This window comes from Helicoverpa armigera, chromosome 14 (assembly GCF_030705265.1).
Source record: "Helicoverpa armigera isolate CAAS_96S chromosome 14, ASM3070526v1, whole genome shotgun sequence".
Lineage (NCBI taxonomy): Eukaryota > Metazoa > Arthropoda > Insecta > Lepidoptera > Noctuidae > Helicoverpa > Helicoverpa armigera.
Genome location: NC_087133.1, coordinates 8796692 through 8817928, shown reverse-complemented (window position 1 = coordinate 8817928; position 21237 = coordinate 8796692). Strand labels below are relative to the sequence as shown.

Genomic DNA, 21237 nt, shown 5'->3' with positions numbered 1-21237 from the left:
CTACTTTGCAGTCTTTCTTAATAGACTAACTTCAGATTGGCCAAGTTTTTCTGGACGCAATTCGTACTATCCAAAAATATTCGATGGCAAGTTAACCTATGAGTCAGCCAAAAACGTATGCTTATCTTCAAAGCCCACGTTTACGGTGATTGCTTACAAACTGCATAAACACGAGACACGTTTAATCAAAACTATCATACAGTCGATCCATTTCCATTTCGCATCCGTTTTGTACCTCGTGTAAACTAATAAGGCAGTGTAATAAAGATACGGAGTGCATTAACAATTTATCTAACGATTCACATTGAAAGATTATTTTCAATTGGTTAATTAGGTTTATGTTTATACCGAGAAGCATGTCGGATTATTTCCTAGTCAATTACAACATCCTGTGGCAAGTTTATCTGTGAAGTTATTTTATTTGCTAGATTGAATTGAGTGTCGTTTGAATGCGGAACGAATTTTATTTGTCGGTGAATTGATTGCGTTAAGTTCCTGTACTTATATAGATACTATTTTCAGGAAAGTATTTGGTTATGTTCATGCCGAATTACTGATTCTGGGATTGTTACCGATAGCTGCTGCTGTGAAGTCCACTTTATTTTCTTTTGGTGACATAATACATATACCTAGCTCCCCATCAATACACTTTGATGAGGATATTGTTATCATTAACTAAAGAACTTTACGAACTTGCTTATGACTGTTGAGAATTTTCCGCAGGTCAATTAGAGACGCAATTGCTAACGGCAGGAAGAAATTTCAAAGGGCCGATTTCAAAATCAATTAACAGGAAATTTCTCTTCAGATAAATTTTACGAATTTTCCAGTAATATTTCCTTAGCGGCAAATCGTGGGAAAGGATGGCGAGTTCCTATTCTAGTGCTGCTACTGGGAACTGAACGGCATACTTGAACGGCACTAATTATTGTTGTAATTACGGCTGAGCTGTATCCGTCGTGTTGCACTATCGATAGTCCACCTAGAGATGCCCAGAAGCGGTTTCTTGAAAATGTAGGTATTTGATGTCAAAGAATATTAATAAAGGCGTACCGTTATTTTTTTATTCGATTCTGCACAATATCACAAAATTGCTTAGAACAGGACTAGTGCCTAATAAAAAAAAACGGATTAAAAATGCCCGAGGTTTGTGTTACGGAAAAACTGCTTACTGTGCATAACATTGTACACAGCACATTATTAATAAGTATGTATTTATGTATAAGTATACGCGCCTACTCCTCCATTCCTCATTAAAACACTCCCAACTTTTTTACAACAAAAATGATTAATGACTGTCACTCACCAGCCCCCGTATTTCCGACGACTAGTGTTCTTCGTACGCCAAACGATCATTGTCCACAATTCACTCACATGTAGCCACTACACAATTGTCACCGGCTGTCCCTCACATACAACTGTGAACCGTCACTGCACATACTATCTTTGTACTCACTACACACCGTCCGAATGGCTTTCGATACCTGGAACAAGTATAAGGAAATTATTAAAATACTGATTAAGTACGACATCGAATGTTCTTTTGGTAATGAGGTAATTAAAATTGCTGCGTGAAGGTTGTTTGATGCCGCGTGTAATCTGTTAGTGCGAATGCCAGCCCGAATTCGAGTCTATCACAGAACCGTTACCGCAAAGGTGTATCTTCAATTCAGAAAGAAAACTGATTTCGAAGTACCAGGAGTAAGTATATGTCACCGTAAGATTACAAACATCGTTAGATTACAATCTAACAAACTCTCTCGAGATAGATTGTAATCTAACGATGTTTGTAATCTTACGGTGACATATATAAAGTCGTAACTGGTCTTCTCCATGCGTTCTCAAACAACGCGAAAAACATGTGTTGCCATAATTAAGGGAAACTTATTGAAAATTCAAGTTATTCATAAGACAATTTTTTGGGTCACCTCAGTACATTATCTTAAAAATAAATATAAAAGAAATCATATCGTGCCGGCAAATGTCTCGCAGATTAACTTTCGTATAAGACTAGGAACACAACAATACAAGGAGGAACTAATCGCTTGTGGAGATTTCTAGGAATCAAACGGGGCAGTCAAAGAATCAATTAAGGCAAAATTTTAATCTACGATAGGATGATTTCAATTATGCAACATCGGCTCTTTGACCTATCGTCCTGAGTTACATTACACGGAAGAAATTTTCTTTGATCGATCACAACTTATCTGAGGTCTAAATTAATTGGCAAAATTCCTTTTCAGATAATCATCAATTTTTACATAGCGGTACTAAGTTCAACTGCGTGTAATACAATAGTTATCGCTACAATTTTCTAATTCTCAGGAAATCGATATAAGGTAAACAAAGATATATTGATACCGATTATCGATTGACCGAATTCGTGAGAGAATCTCGTTTTGTTGAAAGTTTGTTGATTATGGCACTCGAGATTAATATTTCGATTTGTCTATTCGATTATAGACATCTCGGTAAAATGGGTACCCATCCATGTTCTACTACATGTTGCAATGAAAAATCATGAATCTTAACTATCTAGCTGGCCTGCCTGTTTTACATTATTACTTCTCTTACATCGACAGTATCGAAAGCTTCGAGAACATTTCCCATTACCAGCTACTTAAGAAACGTTGTAAGGGTGACGTCCTCATTACCCGGGAACGCACATACATTAGCACCAAACACGTTAATATGTTGTAAGTAGGCAACAATGGACCATTCAGACATTTTTGTATGCGAACGAACGGTTTGTAACAAGCCAGACCTAAGGTATGAACATATGAAACAAGGCGTAAGTGTTATTGGCGGCAACTTTATAACTGGTACTGTATTTAAGCTGGTTAAACAACAACCAACTTGACAGGCCAAGACAATTGCATTGTAAAATCTCAATTGCAGGTCTCTGTTGGCATATGAATTTGCGTATTTTATGATTTAATTATTCTGTCTGACCTTTTGCCTTTTGTCACCTAACCACTAATCTAGAGAAAATTTCTTGAATACCGATGCATATAATATTTCCAACGCTTGTCTCTAATAAGGATTGGATCTCTAGGAATGAATTGAATTTCTGATCGCATAGATCGCAATCGACCACACCAAACTCTTTTTAGCACCCAATTTAAGGAACAAAAAAGTATCGATACATGATATCGATATGAAAACGTATCGAGTATTCGAAAAAATGGTGTTGTCATCGTATTGACGCGTCGCCGTCGCCCATGCAGTGAGAAAGAGCGCGACCGCGCCGTGGACGCTAACGGGATATATGACGACAACACTACGGTACGCTGTGACTTACATACGGGATAACACGACTTTTGTGAGGAGGTGAGCAGAGATCATAGGGGTTGGGAAACTTCTAGAAAGAAGTATAGAGTTTTCTGAACAACGGGGGTGGAAAATATGTGTCGGCTTAGAGGTTATGCGTTATATACTGAACTAGAGTTTCTTATGAATATCTCTGCTTCTTATTCTTTTAATATAATTATCTATTAATATAATTATTACTCCCAAAGTTCAAGCTTCTCAAACTATGACCGCCCGTGACTGGTGTTAGTTTGTATAAACGACTTTAATATCTAGCTGCTAGTGAAATATTAGCATAATCCAATCTCTAACCGTGGCAATTTTCAATTAACCATGCAAGCTTCAGCAATTTGTACAAGCAAATTATTTTCCACCTCGTGATTTTACAAAAGAAAACGAAGTTCTCTGCAAAATATTTTTATTATATTAACAGGTATAATGGTTACTGAGCATACAGTAATAAACGGTATATACCGCCCCAGTCCCCAATATCTTAGCGTGAAATATATTCATACGTTCCACACAGATTCTTACAATCGGTCAATAATTAACACGGAATTATAAGCTCTAATTTCATTAGCACAAAGGCTATAATCCTATACAGTGTTTTACTATGTTAGTAGAGTTTCTCCGTAGATCTACGGTTAGCAGACTGTTAATTTATATAGAGATCTACGCTTGATTTCCCGTATTCTTAAATTATTTCATTTAGCCAATAAGATGCACATTTTATTTCGATAAGATAACACGTAAGCTACACTATCAGATTCTATGGCTATCATAATAAGGTATTCCGTAAGGGGTATCAGGTTGCAAGGGCTATTTAGGTATCAAGTTACCTTTTAGGAGTTTAAAGGGCTGTTTGCAGCTATAATTCCATTTCAGGAGGATGGGGTTTAAGATAAAATGACAGTCATACTAAAACCAGATGCCTCAACCTATTTATTTTCTAGATTTTCAAAATGTCAACAAACGTGATAACTTTATTTACAGCGATTCAAATTACTTGGTTCAACATAAAATTGGAAGAAATTGGAAACCGCGACCAACACAAACTGAGACCTCAAACACTATATTGATTTCTACAACCTAGACTTCTACATCTTATACAAATAGTTTAACCACTTAGATTACACTCCCACAAGAAACATATGACAGTCTGCTTTCTCGTATCACCGTGAAATGTACGCCAGTCATTGTTTGAAATGATGTGGTCATGTCTAGGATAAAGAAAGTTGAAGTGAAGGCGATTTACTCAAGTAAATAAGTGAACATCTACAGAAAAATATTAATCTAACTGACCTCAAATTAATTTCCGTGTGACAACAAGCTGTTTCACACGCGTCCCGTGAGAATTACTTGGCCACCCTCATAAAAATAATGTTTTATAGCCTTCATAGATCTATGGGCAAGCTAACACTGTTATTTTTTTTCAAATCGGACTTGTACTTCATGATATTGCTCCACACGTAAGTTTTAAATGCCTTTTATTGTAGCTTCCCACGAGGCAATTTTTGATCCTCAAAAAAAAACAGCAAACGTGTCTAAGTGTTAAATGATATTATGGTGGTTTCAAAGGTCTCAGTTATCAAAGAAAGACACATGAATCAGCCAGGAAGACGTAAGCTTTATGAGCATACAATTCAGATAAATTGCCATAACAAAAAATAATAAACATTATCTTAAGCACCTATAAGGTGTCCACATATTGTTCATGCTTCTATTGTTTTAATCAAATAAAGTATGCTTTAACTAGGAACATGTGTTTACTATCGTAACGGGAGTTTTATAACGTCCGCCCAAGACATATTAAATTAAATGGCTGAATGAAAATGCCTAGGTACGATAGTATGGGCATGGTGGAAAATAGCAGAGCCTGCTTACCCATTGATAATCTCGTACTTGAATGAAAAACCAATTTTCAATACAATGAGTAAGTACCTACAGACAAACAACAAATAAACAGCATAGAAGTATTACGACAATCTGTAATTTGGTCATGCTTGGCAAGATTTAAAAAAAGGATTGTGTACTTACATTATTTTAGCAAAAAACATGATAAGTCGTTTGCACCTTCTACATTAAACACGAATACTTAATCTATCAATGCTTTTAAAGCACATTAAAGACTCATTTATAAACTGTCCTAAACAGTTCAACCTCTTAAAATAATCACTTTCTACCTTCTCCCTAACAGCCAAAACCACAAAGATTAATTTGAACTGCTCATCAACTATACAATTACACCTAATTCGTAAATCACGAATCGCTTACAACGATATAAATTATAATAATAAAATTCCATTACGAACATTATCAATAAAGGTTTTGTATCACGATCTGTATCAATATCTTTGTCAGATATCCATTACCAGTTTTACACGATTACATTGTCTATTGTTTGAACTAAAACAGTAATGTACATAAAACTTTAAGTAAATAGTATTGTGCTGAATTCAGAGCAAGTTCGTTATTCTCTTGTTTCACTTTATTTGATTGCGATCGTTTCTGCGGGCGAAGATGTGAGCTATAGATCAGTACTGAAGCTACAGAGAAGACAATTGATATTTATCGTTATTGATAAAGTTTAAGAATTAATTTGTTCAAGCCCGCAGCGAAGCGCCAGCGATAAGTTGAACAAAGGTAATATTTACTTTATTTAATAATGATTATTTTAAGCCTAGTGACAGGCTTAATTGCTCAGCGGTCTTTTAACTACTCATTATACTAACTAATATTTATTGCTGAGGCAATATGGTTTGTAGAATTATGGCTAGAACAACAATGACAAATTGCAATGAACCTTAGAGTCAAAGGAACACATAAACCAAACTTTATGCACCCTTAATGTTAATAACGATTAGGATACCACCCAGGCTGTTTTGTTATTTGTTTTATCGTCAATTTCATTATTTCCCTGCCCTTCCCTTTCCTATTGTAATTTCTTATTAAGAATGGTCCTCATTTCTGCTATACCTGGTCTTCTTCAAAAAATACTCTTTAAAGACTTACGAGATGCTTAAAATACAAGCTGAAATAAACTTTTGGGCAGTTCAAAATTTAATGACTCAATAACTACTTACGTATCTAAGTGCGAGACTACCGCTTTTTTCAGACAAGTACATTCGTAATTTAATATCCAAAATTGGTTTCAAGTATCACTCCCCACTTGAAGTTATATTCACCTTGTAACCGAAAACGAATGAACACGCAAAAAACATACAGCCTACTTATGTTTTTGCCAACCGTGCCATCTGCACACTTAATCTTTGAAGTACAAACTACTCATTGATTATGATTACTACACACGATAATTATGGTGTGCGGATATTTACGAATCAATCGGGGCCATGCTCAACGTACCAGACAATAGTTTGTGGCGCGCCTTAGGGTAACATGGAATAGATGGTTCTGATTGTGGACCTACCCTGAAGGTACGGAAGTTGTGATATATATTTGACAGATGATAATGGATGCTACACTAATTATGACTGTTAGATTAGTGAGTATTGTAAATAGAATACAATCTTTATTTGAATCTTCTTTTGTGTTAATTGAAGACCACACCAATTGCGTAGGTACATTTATGCTGCTAGCAATTTTGTAGCGAAAATTCCCTTGAAAATACTCTTGACATATTGAATAGCTTTCAAAGAATAGACTTTAAATGACTACACATACAGTCTTATTTCCCGTATCATCATGTAAACCAGCGCTCCGGTCCGCTAAACGTTGCGTGGAAACTTTAAACTTTTCGCGCGGTCAGCGAACTGGCCACAAACAGCAGCTGTAACTATTAAATAATTAAATACACCATGGCTACATGTCTTCAAACCACAGAAGAGTACATGTTATTGCTTCATTTCCCACAAAATGTTAAAGCTATTTGCTAAGCTGATTGTAAACGGACCCCATGTAAGTGAACAGCCTAGTTGTAGACAGTTTAACAATGTAGGATAATGCTGCGAAAGTTGGGAGTAGTACAACTACATTGGTAGATCTTTTACTCTGTGTGTTGTGTAAATTGTATGTACTAACTACAGTAGGTACTAGTGGTTAAGGAGGGTTATATGCTAAGTACCTAATGCATGGGTGGATAATATATAGCTCAAGGTTAAGCAAAGTTTGTAAGTCATAAATGGGTGTTGAGAACGCAGAGATATACCTAAGGTTCTCAGTCCACTAGACTATCTTGTATTAACATGATACATTTTCAAACGACTATCTATACCTCAATTAACATAAACTAAAAATAGAAATTACATCACTGACCGTCCTAGTCAATCAGTCAATCTTGACAAAAAAAAGTAGTTTTAGAACAACGAAAAAAAAGCCATTACTTTTATTAGAATTTATTACTTTTTTAATCAAATCAATAAAATGTTAACTTGTACAGTAAAATGTTTCTTAGAAACTCTGTAGCTAACGCTGAGAAACATAATTTACTTACGCATTATAGTAAAAATTTTCGTTCATAGAACATTAAAAAAATATTTAATCATCATATCTCATTTTACTTTTTTTTCTCATCAAACACCTGGGCGTAGGTGTTGCTATTCCCTGGGAACCTTAACCTCTTAAGAATAGAGATCAATTTCGAAAAAAAACTTTTACGTATAGAATTTCGTTACAAGAGCTTTGAGCTACAATCATCAACCATAACCGGTTTTAATGACCCCTGATTCTGTTCGAATTAGGGTATTCTTTCTTTAGTTAAGGAGAAGCGAGGGTCTTATTATACTGGTTATATATGAAACACCTCGGGCTATTAATGGTAGCCTAGTAACATGTATGACATTGAACCTGTCTATTTAGGACGTAATGATTTGTAATAGGTAACGTGGACTGTTATTATTTTGCAGTATCTGTGGCAGTATACACATATATTTTGGTTTTAAGTTGCAAGTTCTTGTATGGTTAGTAAATTCTTGCTATGTCATGTTAAAAATACTGCAGCAATGCATCTTGGCAGTGTTACTTCGACCTACCAAATACACAGATAAACCGAATGTGTCTTTCTTCGTGTTTCATTTTATCCGTACCTATTAAAAGATATCCAAATCTGTTCAGCAGATATATTGAAAAGCGCTGTGTAGACAGACATACAGGATTAGTTGATGAAATATTATGTCCAATACTTGAAAGGTACAATTCATTCATCTTTCTTTCATCTCGATTCATGAATTATTACAAAACTTGTAGGAGTATGACATATTTTTAATTAAGAACAATGAATATTTTCCCACAGCAGTATGTCTCATGATTGATTCCAACATCATTAAGAAGACAAAGTTTCAATTAAAAAATTAATGATTTTCAATTTATTATTCGTAGCTTTGTTAATTATGATTAATTTCTTAATTTAGATATGCTGGAGGCAAAATAACCTGGGCTTGGTTCCATAAATAGCGACGGCGGAAATGTCTATTCAATTTTTCTATGAAGTACGTAAGATCCCTACTTAATATTCAAAAGTATAATAGATAACTAAGAGAGCGATCTGAAGTTACGACTTTTTTTATTTATACGTGAGTTCGAACTCTTTTATCGACTATTAATACCATAGTAATCGATATATCTATCGATACCATAACGTTTGAATCTATAATTAGCCAGTGGTATCTGTTGATAGGGATCTAATCCACTTTGTAATATAACACCAAAGCTCAGATGAAGATAAGTTAAAGTTTTAGTAGGTAGTATGTATAGGTAGTATACCAGCAAGGTACTTTAGATCGGTATATTATTTCGCTTGACACCAGAAAGTAGGTGCGCCGTAAACGAATGCTATATAAGATCTGTCAGGATCCAGTAATCACCAATACAAGAACTTCAGCATCACCAACAGTTCCTAATATCATACATCAGTCAAAACGCTAACTCTTCAGCGTTCTCTATAGTACCGCCCTAACCAATCAAGGTGAACAATACAAAAACATAACACGAATGAAAAATTGCACCACTAGTTACCATTAGTAAGATAACAAAGCAAACGCTCCAATACCGAGGTGAAGACATTATAAACTTAATGATCTGCAAGACCTCAACAATAGATGAACAATTTTGAACTTTATTTGCCAGAATATAAAGTTCAAAATAGAACATCAGTTTAGAATTTTGTTATAAGGACCTTTTTACACTTTCTCTAACACACGTTCCGTCTAAAAGGTTATTTTGTAACATTGCATGTCGCATATTGATCTCAGCCCAAGATTCTACCGAAAGTCACGACAGGCTCCAACAAAAGTTCGAAACAAGACGTATTTATTTCACAACATGGCTGAATCGATCATGCGGAGACATTGGAAGTTTAAACCATTGTTTTACAGTTATAATACGAATACATAATGCATGCGGCCCCGAAAATATTGGCGTCTGTCGTGAATGTCTGATGTGCTTCTGTTTTACATCGGTTTGGCGGTTCTTAATTTGTTGGAAACGGTATAAAGTGGTGGATTTTGTTGCTATACAGTTTTGAATAAAATTCACAAAGTTCGTGTGTGAAAAATGTCTGTGTAAGTTCATTATTCCAGGAGCAATAAGTGGGCAAAGGACATTTTGTTGTGATACCTATATGAAGACCTATGTACAGAAAAAGTGGTTGATAAGCACAAACATAAATTCAGAGCGATCGGAGTCGGCAAAATGTAAGCATGTGCTAAATAATCCATTTTATGATAAAAGTCATACGAAATGACCCGATGACATGAAGCCCCAGCAACAGAATTTATTTTTATTATAGCCTGTTTTTCTCACAATTATAACAAACTGCATTGCCTATTCAAAAGTGTTTTAAAACAATTTACCCACTAGACGGCATATAATTTGTTTTAGAGACATCATAAAAAGCTCTAAACTTGGTCGGTAATGGGAACACGTAGCATTAATGTTTGAAGGAAATCAGAGCAATTGTTTAGAAAGATCACACTGCGCCGTTATAATTTTTAATTTCAAATGTGCTGGTCTGTCGAACTCGTGGGCTATGTGTGGAATAGACCTGGCAGTATGTCAGTATTAATGTAAATTAAAAGATAACATTTTATAACTCTGAATAAAAAGTAAGATATAAAATGTAAAACATCATCAATCAGTTTCAGATAGCAGTACATTATAGTTATAAAGCAATCAAACAGATAATTAATTACTTTCACAGTTGATAACCATAATTTATATGAAGTAGTTCACCCTTTGTCAGAAGGAAAATCGCGTGACAGGATCCCATAATGACATAATTGGTAGCAAAAAATTCAACAAAAAAAACAGTTCTTCATCCATTCTAGACCAAGAATCGCAATTTATCGTCATTAGCGATAAAGGTAGCTATATTAATGAGTTCACACAGAAAAACACATTGAAATCGTCGGCAACTTTTTGTAGATTTTGTGTTTACGTGTTCAATTCATTACCATTGTATTAACCAGTGGCGTGTATAAATTAATCATACCTTGATTGTTATGGACCATTCGATTTCTCCTACAATGTAAACGCAGCAAATAGGAATGTTTTTGTGAAATAATCGTTATGAAACTTGACTCTGAACGTAAATTTAAAACGCTGTCAACATTTCTAGCATATCTTATAGAATAATTTACAAATAAATAACTATGAATGTTTCCTCGATGACCAGGATTTCCATACTTACTCCATGCTGATCGGAATGTTCGCAACACAGATAAACAAAACAAGAAGGGTGCATGCAGATATATCGATAAACAGATAACAGACTTAGTAATGCGTAGATTTGTTGTACATTTGCTTATCAGATGTTTTGATGCAATAAAGCACGTGACATATTTGACCCGTGCCGCTTCTAGAAGTTCTCTAGTTACAGACTTACGGTACATTTGTGCAGCTTGCGACTCGCGTGCATCATACGCGGTTGCGATCAGTCGCAAGACACACGCCTCGTAACAAATTTTACGGATTCGACGATTTGTTTTAAAGACATTTTGTTACGATTTGACAAATCAGTTCTGGTCTTTAAGTTGGAGGAATGCGTTTTTCCGTAACTGTTTTTGTGGGTAATTGGGTTATTTGGTAAGTTGGAGAGTGTAAACTTATTTCTTCAAAAATAACATTTTTTATAAGTGTTGTAGTTGTAAGCAACAGTTCGATATGCAGATATCGAAGATAAGCATCTAGAGAGGAGTAACAAAACACTAATACAACGCTATCTCCAATTAATTTACAATTACTAACCTACAGCAAGTAAATGTATAATTACATAACCATTTTCATCTCCCGTCAACAATCAATAGTAATGTGAGAAACTTTATAGGAAAACTCACACGATCTGATCATGCTTGAGCTGCTACCCAAATGGGTGAAAACTAAGCAAATCATTCGCCCGTTACAGTTTGTAAGAACAGCGAAATCGCATAAAATGACGATCGAGATTGATCATCTAGATTTGCATGTTGATCGATAGGCTGAAAATTAATTGAGGCATCAAATATGGGAGGTTTCTATCTTGAATTTTGTGTAAAAAAAAAGTAGTAAACGGAGCACAAAAACACTAAAATTTAGCTTCTTTGTAATATATTTTGCAATTTCTTTGAACTGAAAATATTTAAAACTATAATGTTATCGCGTAATATAGAACAGACAATATTTTTAATTATTGTCTGTCATCAAACTCAGATTCACTCAATGTTCAAACCCTACTCGGCCATACAAAATTACACAGAACCTGAAAAGGATATACCCCACATTAAACGTCTACATACAATTAATCAAAATTCAGCTGGCAACACACAACACGTGTCATGTTTTAGTATAATGTCTACTAATTATTCTCTTGTCCCGCTAGTTTCGACGCGTACGCCTCATTCCGTTCAGTAGCGGTTACCGTACGAGAAATGGTGTTGTGAAATGTTTACTTGCGAGAACGTGGTTTACTCGCTACGGTAAAGTTCTGTGACGGTATCTTAAATGGCTTTTGGTGATATTTGGAGGTTTGTTACCTTATTGACGATACGATTATGGGTTTGGTAGTTTCGAAATTTAAGGAGGTGAAATAGTCTTTTTAGGGAGTTGCTATAACAGAAATAGATTAATAGAATGTACAGTACCTACGTAATGTAAAGTGTAATCGAACAATATAAATTGTGGTCTATCAAAAATGAAATTAATATTAAATATTTCTCAAATGGAGCCACTAACTGCAATATTACTGTCCCTCAAATGATCGTTAATTTTCGTTTACCAGACCATAAAAAAATACGTCTCAAAATAAAGACGCAACTCAAAATACACAACCCCAACTTCAAATCCCAAATCCGCAGCTTCAAGAAAAATATAATCAGAAAACTAATAACACAGTAACAGTTTTCTTACGAGGATACGGCGGGCCACCGAAGCGTAAGCCCCATTTAGAGGAGAGAGCGGCGATGAGCAGTATAACATTAATAAATTAATCATGATTTTATGGAATTCCGCTAGCTCGCTCCGACACCGCAATATTTAGGGGCCCGTGGTTTTTTATTATTTTTTGTAATTTAGTTTTTTAGGAAATACGTTATAGTACGCAGATATTGGGAAATGTTTGATATGAGTCACGTATCAAAATTGATAAATTAATAATTATTTTATGGAATTTCGCTAGCTCGCTCCGACACCGCAATATTTCTTGAATGGGGAAATCATATTATAGGTAGGTACGTTTATTATGCAGATATTGAAAATGTTTGATGTGAGTCACGTATTAGAAAGTATATTTTTGGTTGTTTTTGGCTTGTTGATATAAAGATACCAGTTATATGTATTAGGTGGTTTTTGTGAATGAGCCGTAATAGGCACAATTTGGGCTTGCCGAATTCCCATGACATACAAAAATATAAGTCTGTTGTTCGTCTTTTGTAAGTTAACTTCTACCTATCTGAGATTGTACACAATTTTCCTGATAAGATTTGAAGTAAAATAAGGACAGATTTCACATCGAGAATCTGTTTAAACAGCACCCGAGTGAATTTAAAAGTGTCCAATTTGTAGCAAAAAACTAAATTAACAAAATTCGGCATTAGTACTGTAGACCATATTCTACGGAACCCGACTTATATTATCTCTGTCTGACTTTACCTACGAGTGAGAGTTAGAACACTAGTAGTATTAACAGCAACTTGCAGATTACCTGTGTTCTTATTGTTTAAATTATACATATTTGTTGAACATCAAATTGGTTTATTTTTTGTGCTTAAGGTACTTACTGAACATTTTACCGCAGACAGCTAAATTTTTCCTTCGTTTTGTGCGAATTATCTTTGATTGTTTGTGTCTATTTATTTTTTAACTGAATTACATCATTTAAGTAATTATTTATTTTGTATTATTGATGATTCCTCTGCAGAAATAAAATTGTACGCTAATTATATTTGCAGAAGAATTGACATTCCAATGACCATATTATAATAATAGGTACTTTTTGTATGTCTATACTAATATTTTAAAGAGGAAAACTTTGTTTGTTTGGTTGTAGTGAATAGGCTCAAAAACTACTGGACCGTTTTTAAAAATTCTTTCACTATTCGAAAGCTACATTATCCACGAGTGACATAGGCTATATTTTATCCTGGTACGGGCAGTAGTTACCACGGGACGCGGGTGAAACCGCGTGAAAACGGCTAATATTTTATATTACATCAAGTGTTAAGTTTACATAATATTCGCTCATTCACAGTGTTTATAAAAAAGGATTATTTATTTAACATTAAATGTAGTTAACATTTAATTTATGGTCATAAGAGTTTTAATGCAAGCGAGTTTTAATTCACTTTCAGTAAAGGTAAGTAAAGTATTAGTGAAAGCAGTAATTACCAGTAGCAATAAATAATTTAGTACAACAAGGCGTTAATCGTTTTACTTGATAGCATTTCCAGTTTCTAAGAGATACTTAAAAGTGGTAGAATATTGTAAAAATAAAACTGTTCTTAAAAGTTTATTTTAAAGCGTATAGTTACAGAATACCAAAATTTTAATAATCTTAAGAAATTATGTCAATAACTATTTTTATAGAAAGCCATAGATATGCGTTTCACTAATGAATTCAATTTCACTAATCCAACATGATATTTCCAATATATGACATTTGTAACATTTAAATTAAAGTAAATGCCTATTAGAAATTATACCGAACATTTTTATTACTGAATAATTTTCAAAATTATACAACACATACACTTCTACTCATTTTAGTTACACACCTGCCAAATAACGGATCAGAAGATAAGATAAACATCTAAATGAATATACATATAATTATTAAAACTCATAATTATTTAATTAGATTTGGGTAACTTATAAGCCGTTAATTCGTACGTGGAAAACGAGCATGTTTGTAAAAACTAGAACAATTTAAACATATGAGTTATAGTATACAGTTAGTTTAGAGCAAGTTAGAAATGTTTGAGAAGGTTTATGAGTTGTTAGTAAGCTGTGTTTCGAAGCAGAAGTTGCCAGATGCATTTGAAGATAGAACACCAGGTAAGGCTGAAGCAGAATGTAGAATGATTAGTAGCTATGTTGCTAAATACTGTTTGAAGTCTTTAATTGGATATTCAAATATTCTAGCTCACACTTGCGTTAGGCCCAGTCCCCACCAAACCGGAGAAGTTTTAAACAATCAATAGAATTTCTCCACTCAGGGACACCTACTACTACTGAGGTATACGTAGACAAAATAGGTACTTTGAATAACGAAATTCTATTAGTTGTTAAAAAAACTTCTCCACTCCGTTAAGCTGTGATGGAGTCTAGACCTTATGTTAAAATTATTAAGAAAAGGTCTCAATGCTAGGCACTGCTAGATCTTGAAACTATACTAATCCTACCTTGAGAAGATGGATATGTGAAAATGTTCCCATTTTTCGCAAATAAATGATTTCTCTTTCATGCTTAAAGTCTACAACCTTACAATCCTACTAAGTACTAAAACCTACACTTTACGACTATTTCTCATGAAAGGCACATAATACCAACTGGTCTAGTCTAATCGAGTAAACCAGATATTCAATACCACAGCCTTCGCTTTTCAAACGCTTGATTAATTCAATTAACAGTCAATCGATTATTTTCAATCGATTAAGGGAATCGATTTTACTGTTGATTGAGCAGTTTTCCGCGTTTTATGTAAAATGTGAGTTTTGAACTTGGATGCGTTATTTTGAACTTTAGGATACGTTATTATAAACTTCATTTAGATATTATATTTTCAGAGGTGAAGCTTAAGTTATTGGTACCTACTGTTGAATATGTTAGGACAGGACGTGAACATCAATGGTCAAGGATAGCTTATTTTTTTTAGAAAACCTAGATTAGCCATATTATTAGTACCTAACTAGGTACTATAGGTTTAAAGATAGGTGAAGCTGACAGTCCACAAACAACAGTACAGTACAGTTGGCAAAACAAAATTATTCAAGAAAGAATTAAAAATCACGGATTTGCCTGAGAAAGTTCGTATGTGAGGCACACTATTCTCTGTGAAACTCTTGTTTTTGCTCTACATTCGGACAATCATAGTCTGTCATTACAATTTTAATAGCTACTCATTTGAATAAAAGTTCATACCGTAAACCAAAAAAAAAACTACCAAACAATTAAGACGATTTTCTCCCATTCCCAGATCAACAAATTATCTCGATTACCATGATCATAATTACGATCAGTAGTCCGTATAACAAACCGAGCATTGTGTTTCCATGTTACGACTTCTGTACAAAACTGTTGCCGCTGACACCAAGCCCCTGCGCTTGCGCACGCGTGGCGCGTTGATGTCTTTTGTATGCGGCCTTAAACATGACTTGTTTTCCCTCCCGGTGTTATCTTCTATCTTTACAAAATGTTTCATTCCGCCCGCCGCGGCATATCTCTTAACAATACACTTTTTTCGTGTGTAAAAAACCTTGTATCGAGAATGTGGGACGGCTTAATTGGTTGTAATAACAAATGCATGCGCTATCGCAGATTTTGGCGCTATCAGAATGAAAGTCTATCTAAATCGATGAAACATTTTAGACTTTTTTCTTCACCGAAGAAAATGCTAACACACTGACACACTTAAAAGCGAAGCGAAAAGCGGATTTTCACCGTTCAAAACACGTTATAGTGCCAATTGGTAACGCATTACTGAATTATCACACTGAAACCAAAACATAACCCAAATACCTCTAAAAACTTCGAAAGTTTTACTAATAAAAAAAAAATCTTTCTTACCTTTGAAAATGAAAGAATTCCAGGTGGTATAATACAGGGGTTAACACAGCACAGTTTTGTATGTAGTATATAGAACAACAAGAATAGGGTTGCGCCACGCACGTGTGGGTATTGTCGATGTTTGTCGCGACGTGTGTCCGGGGCGAGGTCCGCGGGAGACTGGCGCGCCGCCGCGTCTGCCGCACCTGCCGCCCGGCCCCCGCTATAGTGACAGGTGCCGACTACATCGATATCGATACGCTATAGCCGACGAGAATTGCCTAAAACTGATTGAAGTAAGTAAGCTACTGATTGTGTCTGGTTTTATATGTAAGAAAATTGTTATTGAGACTCTTATCTAAGTACATAATATGTTGAAGGAGAAAACGAATATCATCATCAAATTACTAGTTTTTCATACTTTTTACGGTAGCCTAATTTCAACTACAATATTTTTCTTAGTCTTGGACACTACTACTGACTTAACCACATAGATATATAGGTCTATTTAGTTCATCTCATGAATCAAAAGCTTACATTCACATCATCATTAAGCAAAAATAGTAATAACTAGAAACAAGTAGTACACATTTTCTAACAGAATGGGAAATAAGGAAACAATACCACAAAAGAGGTTTTACCTTAACACAGTATCTTTAAAGACATACTTCAGTTTATTTCATAGCTTCAACCACATAAACAAGAGCGTGGGTGTTGAGATAGCTGTCAGTTCAGTTAGGGTCACAACGGGCGGCCAGATACATGTTCCGTTAGTGTCTTTCTATAAATAAATATAGATTGAGTAAGATACTAGTATTATTTCTTAGGAAAAAGTTCTTCCGTTTGAATTAAACATAAACAATGAAGTAAGAATTCAAGTAACTATTCGCAAATGAATTGATAAATCGACGACATAAAAATTAAAAAACTAACTATCGAAAAAAATCATCGACACGGCCCATCACTACCCATACGTAAGCAACGTACTGATCAAATTAATTACCGTCTCATCTCGACTCCGCAACGCTCTCGATCAAAAACTATCACCTTTCTTTCTCGCACTGCCACAAGAGTATATTTCCTTCTCTTACTTTATAAAAAAAATGCTTAGATTCTTCGCAACAGCGCGTGCTAAATGTGAAACTGTAAGTTTCACCTGTGGCTTGAATGAATCGGCCAATGTGGGTAATGACTAGTATTTAAGAAAATATGTAGGCCGACTAGCTAAGTGGTGGCTTTAACTCAACGTATCCGAGATCTTAGCATTTCAAACAGTAGGGATGGGAGATGAGAGGAAGGAAAAAAGGTCGATAAAAAATTTAAGTAGTAGAATAAAAATTTACTTTAGGCTTACAGATTAAATAACATTGATAGATAATTATTCAGGAATTTTCTGTCTCCTTGTATCTGTAAATAATGAAAAATTTACATTAGAATTAAAATATATATAGGTATAGGTATTTGAATAAACGAAAAAGTTCTGTTATTGACAAAAATTACTAAGGTTTTTAAAAGTGACTCCGTCTATATTTTTGCGGGAAAGACGCTTAACTGATTAAGATGAAATTAAGTATGAACATTGAGCATACCTACCTCATTGCAAGTATACCTTAGGGTCTACTATCTCTACAAAGAAATGTAATGGTTTTCCTTTACTGGGAGCATTTGACTCATTATTTGTCCAAAATAAACAATAGCCAATGAACTCCCCTCGAAAGCTTGTGCCGTCCATAATGAGAATAGTTTCTGAGAGATTCAACTACTTATAGGAGATACTGTACATAATTTTAATGAATGTAACATTGTCTTTTTATAATATTTATAAAATAACTCACTTGCAAGATATACACGTATAGAAGACCGTCTGCCCTTCATCAGCGGACCTCAACTGCAGGGTAGCATAAGACATCCTATCATTACCACACTTAGGACATTTTCTCTCAACTACAGGACCCTCGGGCCCGTCCGTACTCAGTATGTTCTCATGTGTAACAACTGATACCGTGTTGAAATGTATTGTGTAGTCAAATTTTAAGTCGCTGAAATCTGAAATTAAAAGAAAAATATGAGTTCATGTTATGATGACCTCAAATATAGGTATTAATCTATTTCATTAAGCCATGTATTCACTGAGAAACAACTGTTTATAATCACTGTTTCAGAAACAATATCTACGTGTTTCTGAAACAAATAATTTTGTTTCTGTGGACAATGTGGTCGGCAGAGTTTCCGAAACATTGTCGCTGGAAACATCTAGGTGATGTTTCAGAAACTGTGTATCTGAAACATTGTTTCCCAGTGAATACATGGCTTTATGCTAACACATTAAAGTATACATATTACAAGTATTGTAATGCTGAAGCTGAATATTTGTTTGCTTTAAGACAATAATCTCAGGAATTACATGGTCCTTTATTGATCAATTCAATTTATCAAGGAAGGCTATAAGTTACTTTTTATTGCAGAGATGCATCCACAGCAGTGTTGGGCAAAATTTAGTAAACTAATGATTGATGACTAATGATTGAATGTGTTAGTTATGATTGAAGACTAATGATTATTTAGTTTAATCACGAGGTGATGACTAACGATTGATTAGTTTTAATCTTAATCAAATAATCATGATTATTTATTTATGATTGATATTTTTTCATACCGGGTAAAGTAAAATATTTTTCTGCATCTTAAAAAATATTGAATTGCACACAAAACGTTACTGTTATCGTATTGCTTTAACGATTATAAGACTAACTAAATTATACTTGTATTATTTTATTTATTTATTTATCATGTCAGCGTAACTGAATTGAACTTTATAAACACAAATAATATATTTTAAGAAAGCTATATAATATAGGGTATAAAGGATGGCTTACCAAACTAAAACCATGGACTCAGACCATCATCCTAAGTAACGTACTGAAGGATTTTTTTTCTCAGAAAAGAAAAAAAATTGGCCCTTCTTTACAAAATTAGCAGCCGACTTTAATATTTTACCTGAACCTGATTCCTTCTGTAGGTACTTTACTCAAGATGATGGTCTGAGACTTCGGTCAGCTGATCCTTACACCCTGTATGTGTAGTGTACCAACACCTGTGCATCGAGCTTAGTCATACATTCATGATTAAAACTAATGATTGATGATTTGCGATTAACGAATTTAGTCATACTAATGATTGATCTCGTTAGTTATGATTAAATTAGTCATGACTAAAATAATCATGATTAGATCAATCATGATTGATCAATTGATTGAATAAATTAGTTGATTTGCCCAACACTGATCCACAGTCAGCGGGTGAAACTATATTTAGGTGCAATTTGTTTTAATTTTTTAATAAATAGAACAATGTGTTCTAAAACAATTCTAATTACCATCATATTTACTTACTGTCAGCGTCATAAGAGGTTTTACAGGCATAACACCTCACAGAGCCGAACTCATTGAGCAGTGGCAGAATGGAACCACATCGGGCACAAAAGGCTGTACTGGTTGAAAACGGTCCTGACTCTGCCATTGTCTGTAAGAATGTGTGGAACTCTATAGAGATTGATTCAGCATAGACCACAGTTATGAAAAGAGGCTGATAAAAATATAGGTTAAATATTGGTATTCAAGGCCTGTTTCTAAGCACCTTTAGTGGTAAATGAAATATATAAGTGGAGGTAAGAACATTAAATTGCCTATTTATTTATAGTCTACGTGCTAGGTTCTTTAACAGAATAACATATTCGGTTAGTGTGTAGCAAAGGGTGTGCAAGGCTTTTGGGTCAGTGATTCAGCTGGATTTCTCTTAAATCTTAAATGTTTCTACAAGGGTTGGAGTGTAGCAAAGGGTGTGCAAGGCTTTTGGGACTTGAAAAATGAAAATTTCTGAAAATGCCTAGTTTTTCATTTCTATCCTATAGAATACTTAAAAATAAGACGAAAACCATCTGGGCAACTTTTGCCTAGGACCAACGGTTCACTTGAAAATGAGCACTGAAGGTCAATCTAACATAGAGAAATCCAGCTGAATCACTGACCAGAGCATCAAAGCTTTCAAGATTTCGTCTCTAAGCAATACAAGCAGATTTTATATCGCTGATAGAGAATTAAGATGAGATTGGACTTCTATCAGCACAACGATGCTCTTTTATGAAATATTTAATGTACAAAAACTTGCAGTTAATATATGTGCTTGCTACCGGAATAGTAATTATTACAATGACTTACCGTTTACTAGAAAGGATCGTGGTAGTGTGAACACAAACTAAAATAAATGGTTTATAAAATAATAATGATATTTTCAAAACAAATTACGCTTTTTGAGGTTATGTTTGTGAATTTTTCTTTCTGTCAATTTCATGCTTGACATGCTTCATGCTTGTACAAAGTTATGAAGATGTAGATTTTTGCATAAAATAATTTCAGGCAGAAACTACTATCTACGAGAATAATATCACCTAAAAAATCTGAAATAATCCAAAAATTGGAGTGAATAGCTAATATTTTTAAAATGAAGCAATTTTTACTTTATTTGTTTCATGCTTCAAATAAACAAACAACTATTAAGCGGAGAGACCTGGAACGCCTTATAAGCAGTGTTGCCAATCTAAACGCATCAAGTCCTTAATCATGGGGATCAAGTAACCGATTATGTCAAGGGGTAAAATAACTTAAGCAGAAAAATAATGTGCTAAGCAGGCTAGCGACACTTTCCCGGCTCCATTAAAGGAATCATAACAGATACCAGAAT

At 34.4% G+C, this 21237-nt stretch overlaps 2 protein-coding genes across 2 annotated transcripts in view; both read right to left on the bottom strand.

The window, feature by feature from the left end:
* LOC110373313 (uncharacterized) overlaps window positions 1-16692 on the bottom strand; it is a 64459-nt gene extending 47767 nt beyond the window's left edge. The window contains exons 1-2 of the mRNA XM_049837175.2: window positions 16519-16692; window positions 1307-1484 (exon numbers count right to left, since the gene is read on the bottom strand). Coding sequence (XP_049693132.1) covers window positions 1307-1356 — 50 coding nt within the window. The 5' untranslated portion in view covers window positions 1357-1484; window positions 16519-16692. The remainder of the gene's footprint in view (window positions 1-1306; window positions 1485-16518) is intronic.
* Window positions 16693-17821: 1129 nt separating this feature from the next.
* LOC110373307 (DNA-directed RNA polymerase I subunit RPA12) lies at window positions 17822-21014 on the bottom strand. The gene is made up of 4 exons (XM_064037891.1): window positions 20715-21014; window positions 19890-20019; window positions 18333-18543; window positions 17822-17904 (listed from the first exon to the last, which is right to left on the bottom strand). The coding sequence occupies exons 2-4, from the start codon at window positions 20014-20016 to the stop codon at window positions 17880-17882; spliced, it is 363 nt and encodes a 120-aa protein (XP_063893961.1). The 5' UTR covers window positions 20017-20019; window positions 20715-21014; the 3' UTR covers window positions 17822-17879.
* Window positions 21015-21237: the final 223 nt, after the last annotated feature.